This window comes from Rhinolophus sinicus, linkage group LG04, assembly GCF_036562045.2.
Source record: "Rhinolophus sinicus isolate RSC01 linkage group LG04, ASM3656204v1, whole genome shotgun sequence".
Lineage (NCBI taxonomy): Eukaryota > Metazoa > Chordata > Mammalia > Chiroptera > Rhinolophidae > Rhinolophus > Rhinolophus sinicus.
This window is the reverse complement of record NC_133754.1, coordinates 40900471-40917298: the sequence shown is the minus strand read 5'-3', so window position 1 is coordinate 40917298 and position 16828 is coordinate 40900471. Positions and strand designations below refer to the sequence as shown.

At 36.6% G+C, this 16828-nt stretch overlaps 1 protein-coding gene across 2 annotated transcripts in view; it reads right to left on the bottom strand.

The window, feature by feature from the left end:
• GPR180 (G protein-coupled receptor 180) overlaps positions 1 to 16412 on the bottom strand; it is a 28906-nt gene extending 12494 nt beyond the window's left edge. The window contains exons 1-3 of one of the 2 annotated variants that reach the window (XM_019737181.2): positions 16146 to 16412; positions 12484 to 12642; positions 5935 to 6135 (exon numbers count right to left, since the gene is read on the bottom strand). In XM_019737181.2, the coding sequence (XP_019592740.2) occupies positions 5935 to 6135; positions 12484 to 12642; positions 16146 to 16290 (505 nt within the window). In that variant the 5' untranslated portion in view covers positions 16291 to 16412. The remainder of the gene's footprint in view (positions 1 to 5934; positions 6136 to 12483; positions 12643 to 16145) is intronic. The other variant, XM_019737182.2, reaches the window with a different exon arrangement.
• Between the last annotated feature and the right edge of the window lie 416 nt (positions 16413 to 16828).

Here is a 16828-nt window from a genome sequence, read left to right as displayed (position 1 = left end):
ACATTTTTGGCATGGTTAGGAGAAAAAAAAGGTTAAGTATTTCAACCACTGGGTGTCTCTCCTGCTCTATATACATAAACGCTGGTAGTCCACTATCTATTCCAGGTGAAAAGGCATATTTAGACTTCAGGAAGAGATGATCAAATAACAGATAAGGCATATTTTCTTTTAAAAATTCCTTACATAGATAAGTATCCCAGCTTTAGAAATAATGGGACAATAAGCCTGGGATTGTTATGGTAATGAAACAAGACAGAAAATATGCTAAACATATTGTAACTGTGAGTAAAATTCTTTTTGCTAGCGCGTTTTAAATCTTGGTTTTTATCTCTCCTTCTTGGTATAAAGAATTAAACATGGAATTCTATTTAAGTTTTTATTTATAATTCCTTACAAGATAAAGTTGCAGACCCATTAGGTTACAAATCCACCATAAAAAGAAAATCCTTAGACGATTTACTGACTAATCAAAATAATATAGGAAAGAGAGAAACTTTTGAAAATAAGACATATGTCACCAGCAAAAAAATGTTTTAGGATTATTCAAAATTAAATGTATCTCTTAGAACATTATAACCAATAAATTTTGAGATAATATATCAAATAACTTCAACTAGGACATTTGCCCTATACTTTGTTCACTGATTTTATCTAAATTATTCCTACCTCGACCCTGTCTAAAGATAACTTTAAAGATAAAATATTGGTTCTGCACTCACTGTTCTTTTAAATAAATCACTTCTAGAAAAATAAGTCTGTTTTTTCCTCTTCGGTTAACAACTTTACTTTGGGTCTGCCACCATCCTTCACAAGAAAGCAATCTGTTCACTTTGAAATTAAAATCTAATTTTAAAAGAGATAGATACTAGGCATTAAATTTTACCTACACGTGAAATACCTTAAATGAGCATGCAATAGGTGACAAACACTTAAGTTTTTACAAAATGCACAGACTTTAAGACAAGCTTAATGGGAAGAAACATTTGCAAAATTCAGTAGGATGAAAACTTATAGGACAGTTTCAAAAAATTCATCTCCAGCTAACTAATAGGATATGGGAGAAAAGAGGGTAAGAGAAAGGGACAGAGTCATTGCATCACCAAGCAGCACCTGGACTACTCCTGCCTACAAACAATGCTTTCTCTTTCAGAGCCCAATGTCCACCCCACCCTCCAGTGTCTCAAGATTTTTTTTTCTTTCTTTTTTTTTTTTAAATTAGAGTTTATTGGGGTGACATTGTTAGTAAAGTTACATAGATTTCAGGTGTACAATTCTGTATTACATCATCTATAAATCCCATTGTGTGTTCACCACCCAGTCAGTTCTCCTTCCATCACCATATATTTGATGCCCTTTTCCCTCATCTACCACACCACTCTGGTAACCACTCAACTATTGTCTGTGTCTATAAGTTTTTGTTTCTCATTTGTTTCTCTTGTTTCAAGATTTTTCTTGATGCGTCTAAACCAGTCAGATAAATTCCAATACCCTTGCCAATAAGAGATAAGCCTAACCCATTACTTTGACACATTAGTGTACCCTTATCTTCTTTTTGACAACTTCACTTACATTTTTCTCATGATGTTGTATAGTAAAGGCATGTGACCCAGTTCTGGTCAATGAAATGTGACAAGGGAGCCTCTGGGAAAGGTTTCCTTGCTCTTAAAAAAAGAGATACTCATTTTGCCATCAGTCATCCCTCAGTATCCAAGGAGGATTGGTTGCAGGACTTCCGTGGATGCTCAATCCCTTATATAAAATGGCACACTAAAGAGATGTGCGGTGAACAATGTTCAAACCACAATTGCTGGAGAGAGGCTGAGGATCTGTGAAAGTAGCTGGAGGCTACAGCAGGGTATGCCTCCATATCACTTCATTCGCATGGATTTAGCGTAATGCTTGGCATATTGGAAAATTCAAGTTTTGCTTTTTGGAATTTTCCAGAATTATTATGATTATTTTTTAACTTTTTCAACCTGTGGTTGGTTGAATCTGCAGACGCAGAACCTACAAATACAGACAGCCAAAGTGGACAGTCACAGGATAGGAGAGTAGAGAGATGCTGAAAAAAACACCCTGAACAAGCTTTGGAAATTTTTGGTATGTAAGATAATTAATTTCCTTATTGTCTATACCACTTGCATTAGTGTTTTCTGTTACTTTAAGCCATAAACATTCCAGTGTATCATCAGCAACATGTTACCAGAGCTAAATGGAAGACCCAACCCCATTATCTGTTGGGATACTAGAGGAGGAAGGGACAAGAGAAAAGGAACATATCTGGAATCTTAAAAACAGTGAAATGGCAGATTTTATACACCAATAGAAACCAGTCTACTTTAGATGGTAATGCTTTACCCCTCAGAATTCTCGACACTTCTTTTGGTTTCTAACAACAGCACAAATACAATTAGTAAGGATTCTAATACTTTCAAGAAGCAGTTTTATTTTATTCTACTTAAAGCATGATATGCCTATGTAGCATTTTGCCAAGTGGCATCAAATTTATATTAGTTTATTTATTTATTTTTAATCTAGACCATGTCTGTAAAATAGAGGATAAACCAAAGTCTAGTAGATATAAAATACATAATTAGTTTGAAAGAAAAGAAATATAAAATTTAACCAGAATAACATGTAACATTAATTGCAACTATTTGCACCAGGTTATTCTAATTCAAACCTCTCAGCTATATGGTTTAACAGTTAATTCTCAGTAGAAAGCATAACAAATCAATTTTCCCTATTCATGGCAGAAAATTAGACAAACGAGCAAAAGTTTCTAAAATGAACCAATTGGGTATTATTCCCTGGAAACCAATTCCATACCTGAGGCTACAAAGTAGGAAGAATCCCTCTTAAGGCTATACTTTAAAAGCAATACATTACGAAAACAACGTGGAATATGGACATTTAGACCAGTGGTTCCGCACATTAGAAACAACCTCAGAGCTCTGACCAACTACACATGCTTGGCTTCCACTCCAAAACCAAACCTAAGTCTCTGGGGGTGGACTTTTTTTTTTAAAGCTCTCCAGATGCTTACACAGTGATGGGTTGAAAACGACTGATTTAGACTTCAGTGTAGAATTAATCACATTTTATGGTTATGTTAAGGCCTTTAGGCACTTTAATCAATGAAATGATGTAATCCTTAAGAATTAAGCTAGTCACATAACATATTTGAATACTTTTGAGTACTTCTAGCACTTTTTGATAATCAGTCCCTACAGACTAGCATTGCACAGAATCCCATGCGTAACGAAAATACATATTATATACAGTAAGGTTTTGTCCCTCATTTAAATATTGTTGATGACATGAGCAATGTAACTTTCCCCATTCTAGTATAAAAAGAGAAAAAAAAAAGGATTTTAGACATAATATAAGCATCTAATCAAAATCAGTCACAGAAGATGATAGGTCAGAAGAAGTTAGGCCTCAGAACCGAATCATAATGGTTAGTATGAACCCTAAAGAAAAAGCTAGTCATAATTCAGGATGTTGAAAAAAATACTAGAAGACATGGGCAAGGTCCCGGATCAGCCAGGGTGAGTATGACTGACATTCAGTGGCCTAAGCATGGCACAGGACACAAATTTGATCACTCTATGGTCTATGGTCAATGTTCACATGTCAAATTGGGAATGAGGAAAGAGATCAGAAATGGGAACCCAGATAAGGAAGCAAGAAAAAGCGTATCAGGATCCAGTAGCATCTCATGGATTCATATAATAAATAAAACAACCTCTTAAGCCAAAGGCCTACTGCCTAGAAGACAGTAGCAGGAAGGGCTATTGATCTGGACTCCACTAGAGGCAGTAGGGTTTGCATGTACAGCGACTGCAACAGAGTATTATTAACTCCTGTTGAGCCTTGACCAGTCCTAAAAATAAGTATCATATGAAATAATGAAGTCTTAAGGTCAAAAGGGGCCTTAAAAACAATTTAGTCCAACTATCAATCCAATGCCAACAGTAGACATGGATTTTATCAATGTCTTTCCATACTATGAAAAAAAAAAAAGCCAACATCTTTTATAAAGATAAAAGAAACGGTAGGGCTGAATTAACTTCCAATAACTATCTACACTGATCTAAACTACCATTAACTGAAATTTAACCGTTAAGTTTAAACTTTGCATTCAAAAACTTGAGTAGTTTACCCTTGTCATTTCCTTTACAGAAAAAGCTTTTAGAATTTACTATTTTAACACATTTAGCATCCCACTTTCTGTCTCTACCTCTCATATTCATATATACATATACGTGTGTGTATATATATACACACACGTATATGTCTGTGCATACATGTATACATATATATGTGTGTATATATATATATACACACATATATATGTATATCAGACCAAAGGATATTAAACAAGAAATTTATCTTTTTATACATTAAGTTACTTGTGATGTATTGTCCATAACACATGCTCCATGAGTTGCCTTTCTACCTGTGGCAATGTACACCTTGAATTAAACAATCGCTTTGGTAAAATGTAGCCTCAACTCCTGCCCAACCTCTACCCACCCACCTTGATAGCAAATGAGATGTAATGAGACTGAATTCTAGCAGATTGACTCTTCCAAATGTGTAATGAACTCATGAATTCCTTTTCTTTTTTTCTTTTTTCCCCTTCTTCCGCCTCCCCCGCCCCACTCCGGTTCAAGCCATTGTTGCTCAGTCTCGTTGTGTAGGACACAGCTCCCTGGCCCATGCTGCTTTTATGAGCCTTGCAGCCCCCCAGGCAGTCAGTCGCCAGTCGTTGATCGTGGGCTGCTAGCTGGCTGCCGGCCACTCACGCCGGCTGCTGGTCACTCATGCTGGCCACCAGCTGCTCAAGGCGGCACACGGTAGCTCGTAGCAGCACTCCGCAGCCCACTGCTGCTCAGGGCAGCTCAGCTCCAGGGAGAGCCATTGTTCACAACCTTAGCTGTAGAGGGCGCAGCTCACTGGCCCATGTGGGAATTGAGCTGGCAACCTCCAACCAGGGAGGAGTGCGATGCTCCAACCACCTGAATCACCGGGCGGGCCCCCTTTTTCTTTGACAGATGTCCTACAGATCTACAGTTTTCATTCTGACATGTTAATTTACAAATCTATTAGGATCCTTTATGGCATGTCTATCATGAATCATGAGAAGTCATTCATTTCTGTTTGGGCTAGGTGTCTCAGTTCAGTAGTAAAGTACACAATCTAAAATTTTGATGAAATATTTCATAGGAGTAAATCTAATTTTGGAAAGCATTATAAACTTTGATCACTCCTACTGTGTTTTTCTGAAAATAAGACCGGGTCTTATATTAATTTTTGCTCCAAAAGACGCATTAGGGCTTACATTCAGGGGATGTCATCCTGAAAAAATCGTGCTAGGGCTTATTTTCTGGTTAGGTCTTATTTTTGGGGAAACACGGTAAAATGGCTGTAAGCACCAATAAAGGCAATCCTTAGATCTGCTCAGACAAGATATTGAAAGTATAGTGAGACAAAGTAGCATAGTTTCTAATCACTATCATTGAATTTCCAATTTAGATTTCTCAACTTATTAATATTTTTCTGTTTATAAAAATGCTAGGTTATCTGTAAAAAAAGATTTAAAATATGTAGAGGAAAATAAAACTATCCATAATTCTAACCACCCAACATATGGAAATAATCTGTTAATATTTTTTTATCTCTTTCCATTTATCCTCTGCATTTTTTAACATAGTCTTGAAATCATACAATATAAAATTTAGTGTTCTGCATTTTTAACTTAATAGTATGGCTATTAAAATCCTGTAGAAGATTCATTTAATCATTTCCCTACTGTTCAACGCATATGTTGTTTTTTAAATTTTAATATCCTAGAAACACAACATGAAAAACACTTGTGCATAAATCTTTTTCTGTATTTTGGACATATATTTAAATGTATATTCTTACCAGATTCTCCAGCACTAAAATGATCAAGTGGATTCCCTTCAGCGTCCGGGTTTAATAACATCATTTCAAATGATATATCTTCCACCTGAGAATTCTCATTGTCATCTTTGCATGTATACTTGTCTGCATAAAACACGTACCACATTTGTGGATACGGAATCTGGGACACTGTCAGATTATGTTCAGTCTGATTCATGGTCACTTTAAAGAGAAAGAAAATAGCACTTTCAAAGCAAAACTCTCAAATGTATTAATTGTTTTAGTCATATAATCAATTTGAAGTTAACATTCTCTTGTTGAGTTCTTACTGCCTTAGGAATCCAAACTCTGTTGTATTGGTATATGGCCTGTAAATCATAAAGAAGATAAAAATAATGTATCTTGACTAAAGGGATCACTATAAAATGCTATGAAAACCACAAATGAGTAGAATGGTCTCACTGAAACTCTGAATTTTAATTTTAAATATTGTGAAAATTTCAAGTGGGTTAGTAACATTTAAAATTTTTTTTCATTGTGGTAAGACATACACAACACAAAAGTTATCATTTTAATGATTTTTAAGTGTTCAGTTCTGTGGCATTAAGTACATTCACAATGCTGTATAACCATCACAGTGACATTTTTGAAAATTACTTATTTGAATTAAATTTAAAGGAGAGTATTCAACTTAGGAAATCATATCTAAAAACTATGACCGACAAATACTTTCAAAAGATTTTCCAAAACCTTTTTCTGATTGGTAATTCTTAAAAAAAGTAGAAAAATGGAAAAATAGAAACTATAGGAATATAAGACTTACGTTGGGTTAGGTCTAAATAGTGGTGGGGAGAGGGGACACATGAATGTTGGCCTCACACAGATCTGTGCTTGAATCCTGGCTCCAATACTTACCCTCTATGTGACCTTGAGCAAGTTAAACAAGCAATGACACTCACTTTCTTCATCTGTAAAATGAAGATAATACTGAGAGCAAAGAGCTGATGCAAGGACAAAATTATATGAGTCTCTTTTCATGGTACCTGTCATACAGCACTTGCTGAATAAAGGTTAATTCTCCTTTACCTTTCTTTAAAACAATGTGGTTACACTAATAAGTGGTTCTCAATCCAGGGCAACCCTGTTCCCTTCCAGGGCATTTGAAAATGTGTGGGGGCAGTTTTGTTGTCACAATAGTTGAGAAGATACTTGGAGGGGACTATGCTAAGCCTCATGTAATTCAAGGTCAAGTCACACACAATAAAGACCTTTCCTCTCGCCTCCCCCCACCCAAAATGCCAATAGTACCTCCTTCTCTACGAAACACTAAATGTCTAAGATCCCTTCTCAATTTAAAACTGTGATTCTGACCTAAGAGGTACTCACTAACACTATCACAGTTATAGGAGTAGTGCCTCAACTGCTGTGTACAATAAAAAGAGTAGAAGACTTAAAAGAGCAAGTCTTAGCCCTACTACTTACTAACCTTATGACTCAGCAAATAAATTACTTAACCTCTCTAAATTTGTTTTTCAGTAGTAAAATTAAGAAACCTGTGAGATCTAGCTCAGATTCTTGTGAGGGGCAAATGAGACGGTATATGAAAATCTTATGTAAAAAGTCTGATTTTGTCCCAAGGCAAGTATTCTTACAATATAAGATTATGATGGGCCAAATTCCCAAATCTAGACTGCCCCCACATCCCAACTAGTCTTGATCCTATTCTCAACTGAAGAAAAACTTTCTAATAAATAAAAGACATGCCTTAACTGGAAATTTGCATATGGAAGAGATTTTAGAGGCCATTATAAAATTATTCACTTTCTTAGGTGTAATATGGTAATGTGGATAGTGAGGAGAATATCCTTATTCTTCCAAGATGAAGGCTGAAATGTGGGTCGAATTGCTCATGACACCCACAGCTTATGTTCATAAGGCTCCATTAAAAACAAAAATCACACACATAGAAATATAAAGCAAATGTAACAAAATATTAACAATTATTGAATCTAAGCCAAGGATATGTACTTTCAAGGATATATACTTTTCAGGTTGGTTGTACTATACTTTCAACTTTTCTGTATAATTGAACATTTTCCTAATAAAAAGTTGGGAAAATGTTATTTATAGGTTATCTTTATAAATGAGATACAGCTGTATCTAGTCAGAATTCAAATTTTGAGTACTTGGACTTTATGATTGGGAATTTCATTAATAGCAGTTAAACAGGACAAGATGATTTTATCAACAATACCACAGTACTGGCTTTTTTACTATCTTAATTTAGCTGACATACTGTTTTCTTTACTATATAGCTTCTGGAACAATGTAACAAAGACTCTAATTTCTGTTAAATATTTGAAGACCTTTAATAAGAATGCAATATATAATCAATAAGTATTAATAGCTCAGAAATGTGCAGCTTGCAATTACATAATCTGAACCTCATTATATAAAAGTTCTGCTATGATGTTCTATCACTTGCACTTTTTCCTCGTAGATAAAACAATATAAAAATTAACCACTGTATTTTCACCAATACATTTGTTAATGTTTCATTTTAAATTATGCTGATTTACATCAAATTAAAACAAGAGTGTGTTTCATAAAGTGATAGTGACTTCAGTTTTTGTCTTACTGCCTTTTGCTGCAGGCCTGGGAAACAAGCCTCTTTGACAAAACTGTGTGTTCATTGTTTTTGAGACAAAAGACTACAGCACAGCACGCATATTCTATGCTGATGTAATTAGTACCTCAAATATTAACAAACTCGAATTGTAGGGAATGGGGTTGAATAGCTAATTATTCAATTATAAAAGGAAGTAAATATTGTTAACAAAAATACACAGAATAATAATATACTAACACCTTTAAAAGACTTATAAACATACCAAATGTAGAAAGGAAATACATGCACATAATGTACAAAGACATCCCTGAATATGTATGTTTTATATACAAAATTATATTTAGCTCTTGTAATCTGACAGCAAATTACTCTGAATCTCCTTGTTAATTTATTTTACACAGAAACTTATTTTCAGGGCTTTTAAATGTCTTGTTTGCTTGATTTAAAAACCTACAAAATAGTTTCTATAATATTTTTAAAATTGATGTTTAATGAAATTACTAAAAGAGAACAAAGGAAGACAGAAAAATAATTTCTCAAACATTAATTTGGGAGAATGTATACTCACAAGCCACATTTGACACGAGGGGATTTTTCAAATCTGATAGTCTTTTCATAGTTCAGAAGTAGTAAGGTTTTACATAAGCATTAGGCATAGTTAATGAACTCATTACCAAGTAGGTGAAAGGCTATTAATTTTTAAAAGTCTCATTAGTGGCGAGGAAATGAGAATTATTTCTACAAAGACGTATTGAAAAATATTTGGTACTACTACACTGTCATGAATTTAAAGATATGCTTTTTGTTTCAGTGCATTAAAGCTCCTAGCTTAAGACTTTGCTTTTGTTATTGGAAAAACAATTGATGAAATATGTGGAAAGTGATCTATCTCACCAGAACTTAATTTATTTCTGGCCCCCAAATTTAACAAAACAATCTTCTTCTTTAAATGTTCGTGTTTCCTGAGATCTTCCATCCCAACAATTCCAAAGAATACCCTTGCACTCGATAGAGTAGGAAAGAGGAAGGGAAAGTAGAAAAAGAAACAACACCAAGAGGTTTATAAATTACAGCCATATACTGGGGTGCCAAAAAAATATATACAAGTGGACACTTTGGTCAATGTTGCTCAAGCAATAGTTCACCATAATCAGAAGCATCTGGATGCTGATGGTAACCACTTTGAGCACCTCTTGTAATTTCAGAAGTCAAACATGGCTTTTGTTATTGGTATATATTGAATATTACAATTTTAATACAGTTTTCCTTTCTTAAAATGTATATATGTTTTTTTGTTATCCTCTGTACACACACACGCGAGCAACTCCACCCTAAAGAGTTATAATTACAACCACAGCATTTTAGGACTTTCAGAAACCTTAGAGAAAACTAGTCTAGCTTCCTTGTTGTGTACAGTGTGATAAGTAAAGTGTGGCTCAGAGATAAAATTTTGTGATAAGTCACTAGCAGTGAGTCTCAGTTTAGCAGTCTTTCCTTTGCATCCTATTATTTCTCTGTACACATAAGTTCTATTACTGAAGGTATATGACACATACCCAAATTATGATTTTGCAAGTATATATAGTGTATGGTATAATACTGACCATGTGATACAAGAAAATAAATCGATTCCAATAGCTCTAAGTTTTAAACTACCTGGTAAGTTTTTATTGGAGAAAGAAAAAGACTTTGAGGTACCAAATAGAAACAAACTACCAACCAAAAAACCCTTCAAGCACTAAGCTCTGTGGTAATTCATCCTACAAATACTTAGTAAATGCTTAACTCAGCAGTAAGTATCCTAAATTCTCATTCTCATAGTATCACGTAACTAACATTCATAGTACTTATCATAATTGCAATTTCACATTTATTCACATTGATGTGATTCATTCCTGTCACACCCACTAGTGTTTTGGACTGGGATAGTGTCAGTATTTTGGTCCATGATTTGTAACTAGTGCCTAGCATAGTGCATGAAACAACAGAAGTGTTCAGTGAATGAATGAATGAATGGATGAATGAATGAATCAATCAATCCATCAATAGACCAAAAGAGCCCTGCTGCTCTCACTGACTGATTTTATAACAAATAAATAAAATGTAAAGTGGTAACTATAATAAGTGCTCTGGAGGAAAACAAGAGGCTATAAAAACTCAAGTGATAATGTAGCGGAGGGACGAGCCAATGAGGGGAAGGAAGGACAAGTAGAGGAAAAGCCTGTGCAAAGGCTCAGGATAGCACTAAAATAAAACAGGCACTCCAGACAAAATGAGGCAGGAGGGGGACAAAGTTGTGAGATGAAGCTGGGGGTCAGGGGCTAAGCAATGACTAGACTACGATGGCTTTCCTGATCAGGCTAAGGAGGCCTGTCTGTGCTCAGAGCAGGAGGAAACCACTGATGTATTTAGGGGTGTGGTGAGGAAGTGAATGTGACATAATGAAATATGCTGTTCAGAAAGATTACTCTGGTTACAGCGGGGGATCAGCATGGCTGCAGTGGCCAGGTAGGAGGCTACTGCACTAGTTCAGGCAAGAGATTATGGCCACCTGGAATAACAACAATGGGGGTAGAGATGAAGAAAACTAGATGAATTCAAGCGATATTTAGCGATACGGATAGGTTGGAAGGGGATACAGAGGTCAAAGAGGGGAGTGTTGGAAGACTCCATGGTTTCTAGCTTGTTTACTAGATGGATGGTGGCACTAATTTCTAAAACAGGGAATATTGGAAGAGACCAGGTTTGGGTGGGCAAGAACTTTTTATACACGTGGAACACTTAGATGCGCAAATTGGTATAGAAAAGAAAGGATAACTGACAATGAGCACTTGCATGAACTTCTCCAGGTGAGTTCTGAAATTCAGGGCTGAGGTAAAATAGTTTACGTAACTGCCTCTCTGACATCTGAGTCCACTCATTCAGACTTCTGTGTACTATCAATGTCATCTCACAAATCTAAATGAAAGATCCCCACAACGGGTGGCAAAGATTGGGGACTTCTACTCTTACCCCTATTCTAGCGAGCTGCCTTGTGAGGGAACCAGAGACCTGCTAAGGCTGGGAAGACTGGATGTTTAGAACTGGCAGTGTTTTATGTGACTGGACTAAAAGAAGAGTCAGAGACACAATATGCAGAACATGGTAGGGGAAACAGAGGGGTAAAAAGGGGAGAGGGATAATTCTGATTTTTTCTCATGGAGGCTTCACATCCTAATGTCTCCTACAACCAACTAACTTCCAAGAGGTAAAACAGATAGCATGGCACATGCTCTTCATTTCTCTATTAAAAAGATCTACACTCACTCTGGATGGCTAACACCCTAATGCCTGTGATAGTGTTGATGAGAATGGAAGAGCTCAAGGATTCAGACAACTAGGATAACAAAAGTAGGGCCTGTCTAGAGGCAAACCTAAAGGTTTACAAATGATGTGGTGCTGGTACATCCCAAAATGACATATTGTGTCACCATATGACTACATCCCGAGTTCTAGCAACGTGTTGCAAAACAGCATCACGTGGGCTAAATTACACAATTAACTGAGATAATGCATCGGTAGTTTTAGCTCAGTGCTGACAGTGAAGAAGCAGTTAACAAATGTTATCATTGACTCTATGCTGCCACTGGGTCAAAATATATCTGCCATATTGGTATGAATTATGTGACCTGTAAGAAGTCTGAATGAGGGAAAGTATGCCCTTATAAATTATCACATATGTTTTTTAAAAATTTGAATGATAAAGAGGGGGAAAAAGGCATTTTATCTTTTGATCAAGGAAAAGGTTCGTTTCCTTAAACTTCAGTTTAAAACACGCTAGACAAAGTGTCATCACAGTGTGCTGTGTGCTGTGTCAGGAAACATCTTGGTTTGTAAACTGTATTTCAACACTAAGGAGGAAAAAACGTATCTCACAATCAATGAAAAAATGATATACTCACTTGTCAACTGAGCTTTGGATAATTTTTCACTACAAGTATAACCATGACTGCTTTCCTGTAGCGTTAGCCATTCCTGGGCTTGGAAGAGGTAGAGTTTAGCTTCTTTTCCAACAGCTACTGCTATGTTGTTGATTCTGACACACAGAAGCGCATGGTCACCTGGACATTAAAACAAAAATTACAAACTAGTTTGGTCTTGTACCAAAGTGAGGCGATAGCACAATTCAACACCTCAATTTATCAAAATGGGAATTTAAGAACACAATTTTTCTTAAATCTCACTTAACTAGGTAGATCATATAAGAACATCCCATTCAGATGCAAGACAACAAATTATGCTCATTAGTGTGTGGTGTTTTCTTATACTTCAGCTGATAACTGATGACATTTCACTGAATAAACAGCAATATATGCTATATGTGGACCTTTACTATAATAAAATTTTTGCCTTATTTTACAACCACTCCACATGTCTTTAACATCTGTTCATAATATATAGAAATTTCCTGCCTAAGTTTCTTTTGTTTTTTGATATAACATGGCTGTGAATGCTTAATTATACTTTTAATGTAAAAAATAAACATAGCTAATAGCAAGAAAGTTTAATTACATCAACTCTGAGGTAGACATTTAACCTGACACAAAATTTGACATGACTTTTACAATAAAACTTTCAGGATATATGTTGCAAGACTACTATAGAATGAGCCGTGCTACACACACCAACTACATTTAAGGCCTAGAAATAAATGGCAAAAAATAGTTGCCTCTATGGAAATGGACTCGGTGAGAAGTAAAGCAGTAGACTGTTTTTTTCATTTTTCATTTTAAGGTTTTCTATTCTTTTTGTTGTTGTTTTCTATTTTTGTTATTATAATTATCACTTTGACTATAATTATCACTTTAATACATAATTTACATTTATAATATGAATCAAAGAATGTTTAAGTCTCCTACATAAATTGATTACATTATAAATTATCAAAAGTCTTAAAAGTGATTTTAAGGCCCTATTAACATCTTAAATATCATTCTGAATTAGAGTTCATTAGTTTGGTATATATAGTTTTGGTATTATTATCTTATTGAATTCGAATGCACTGAAAATTGGTAAACATATATATATATATATATATATATATATATATATATACACAGTGGGTGCCCAAAAAATGTATACACATGACTTGTATTCATCTTTTGTTATCGGTACATAATGAATATTACAATTTTAATACAGTTCTTTCCTTTCTTAAAATGAGTATATATTTTTTTGGCACACTGTATATATGACGTGTGATCAAACAATATGGTGAATGTTTAAATTTTAAAAAATTATTACAGTAAAAGACACATCGCCATTAATCCCCCTCAAAATACTCCCTCTCGCTTTGAACACACTTATCCCATCGTTCTTGTCACTTTCTGAAGCAGTTCTGGAAGTTCTCTTTTGTGAGCATCTTTAGTTACTCTGTCATGGCTGCCTTGATGTCCTGAGTAGATTAAAAACATTTTCCTTTTGTGACTTTGGGGAAGAGCGAGAAATTGCACAGTGCTAGATCTGGTGAATAAGGTGGATGAGGACACACTGTAATGCTTTTGACAGAAATTGCCGTACCAGAAGCGATGTGTGACATGGAGCCTTTCCATTGTGATCACAAAATATGGTGAATGCTGCTGCCGAGTGCCATCCCATGGAAAGGCAGGGGTCTTCAACAAGGGAAGTGGCCCGTTGAACCTTAGTAACAGTGTGTCACAAGTTTCCACTTGTTCAGTGTAGTCAGTCGGGTGTGAGCTACAGTTGAGAGAAAGTGTGTTTTAAAGTGTGCCGTAAATTATCCTCCATTGTGACAATGCTCCGTGTCACACATTGCTTCTGGTACACAACAATTTCTGTCAAATAAAAACATTACGGTGTATCCTTACCCACCTTATTCACTGGATCTGGCATGGTACAACTTCTGGCTCTTCCTCAAAGTCAAAATGATTCAGGACATTGAAGCAGCCACGACAGCACAACTAAAGATACTCACGAAAGAGGAGTTCCAGAATTGCTTCAGAAAGTGGCAAGAATGATGGGATAAGTATGTTCAAAGTGAGGGGGAGTAGTTTGAGGGAGATTAATGGCAATGTGTCTTTTACTGTAATAATTTTTTAAAATTTAAACATTCACCATATTGTTTGATAGCACTTCATACATATATATATATATACACATATGTACATAGAGACAGAGGGAAAAAAAAACACGTGAAAAACTCTATTCCTCAAATTTTCTTGAGAAATCCGGATTTACTAATGCTTCTCTGTTTACCAGGTAATCATCATGAAATATCAGGATTATCTAAGTCTCGCTTTTAGACATGAGTAATAACTACCATGTCACAGCTTCTATACATCCCAGATTTTCTGGCACTGTCCAGATTGTGCCATTTATTGTAGTGAAACTGCTCACTGTCAATACTCAAAAGTATATTTATAGCCAGTTGATTAAGAAAATGAATATGTTAACTAAAAAATAATAAAACTGTTTCTAGAGTTTGTATTTCATTCACCCAAGGTCTATTCCATATTGGATTCTGTAAAACTGAGTTGCATCGCCTTTTCTCAGCTATTTTGAAAACCAGATTTTAAAAAAAGAAATCCAGTTTCCCTTCCCTTAACCACCAATTCTGTAATTTTCCAATAGCTTAAACTGCTTTCCCACACCAAATAGCTTCTGATTTCTGTTATCTTCTAAACATCCTCTCTGGGACAATATTCTGATCTTGCATCTTTTAATGCTAAAGGCCTTATGAATCAGGATCCTAACCTCATAAGGGAAATAATTATTTGAAATACAGTAGTAGCCAAATTAAGGATATGTACCAAGAGCATGTATCAAGAAAAATTTTAAGGATGCAAATACAGCAAAAATTGAATAAACTGTAAATTAATTCATTGAAGAATTATTGATTTTTGAGGGAGACCAAGAAGGTAAGAATAAAATGCAGTTCTAATTTCAGAAGGGCCACAGAGGATACAAATTACGAAGCTTCCAGGACACACTTTACATACATTTCTGTCAAGTTAATTCTAGGCCTCATAGTCCACATTAAATCTACTCCTGTAGTAGAGAAGTAACCAAATAGTGGCAATTAGATTAGATTATCAAGTGTTTTATTTGGTTTCCTCTCCAATGCAAGTAGGTTTTATTAAATGATCTTAAAAAAAAAACAAAAAAACAGGAAACCTACGTTGCGGGACTTAAATGCGCACATAATTACAGTGCCTTAATGTATATAATCAGGCTGAGACAGAAGTGAGCAAATGATGATTCTTTGAGGGAAGGATCTCGAAAAATACAGCAGTCCTGTCATCTGTACCTTTGTATGGGGAGGGTTGGGGAGGCAGTCCTTTGGGTGCAGAATACAATCAGTAAGCGGGGGAGGGTGCTGACAAGGATGTAGGGAGCAGCAATAGTAGGGCTGGCAATAAACGCATCCCCACGATTCCAGTGAGCTGCGGTGGGGGAGGGCTGCCGGCGACGCTGGAAGTCCAGGTGAACTGGTGAAGTTCCCGGCCTGGCCGCCTGGCTCCAGGTGTTCCCACACACGTCGGGGAGGCGCGGCCTATGGGAAATGTTCACGAGCCTTCATCCCTCTCCCCGCCCCCGCACCTACCGTGGAACTGGAACTGACCGATGCTCTGGCCCTGAGCGTCTCGGGCCGCGGCGCTGCTGAAGCTGCCCCTCAACGTCTTACCCTGGCTGCTCGGCGGCCACCAGCAGCAGGTGAGGGCCACTGCCAGCAGCCGCAGCCCCCCCATCCCCGCCTGCCCCTCAGCACCCACGCTGCGGCCTCTAACCGCCAGCGACTGCCAGTCCCACGTCGGCAGCTAGGGAAGGGGGAGGAAGGAGCAGGACCCGTGTCGCGGACCCGCCCCCAAGAGACTGACAGCCAATGAGGCAGGCCTCTCTGCCACGAGCCAGGGATATTCACCAATCAGAGTGTGAAATGGGCAGGACGTGCTCAGCGCGAGTCCCATCATTCTCCGGCCTGTTGGCTAGTTCCCGCCTTTTTTTTTTTTTTTTTTTGATGGGGAATCAGGAGGATGTTACTTCAGGGTAAGTAAAAAGTATTGCCCGAGTCATCCCAGTGAGTGGTGCCACTGCGCATGCGTGGAAGCGCCGGCACTAACCCGTAGGGCTTTCTAGATGCCTGTGGGATTCGAAAAGAACTAAGAAACACACAGAACTTTTTCTGGTGAACAAAGAAAAATTCCTGCAAGGCCCTAGGTGCCTAAGCAGCCTATTGGTTGTTTCACTTTAATGTCTCAAAAATACTTAACTGTACATGTCAGTTCA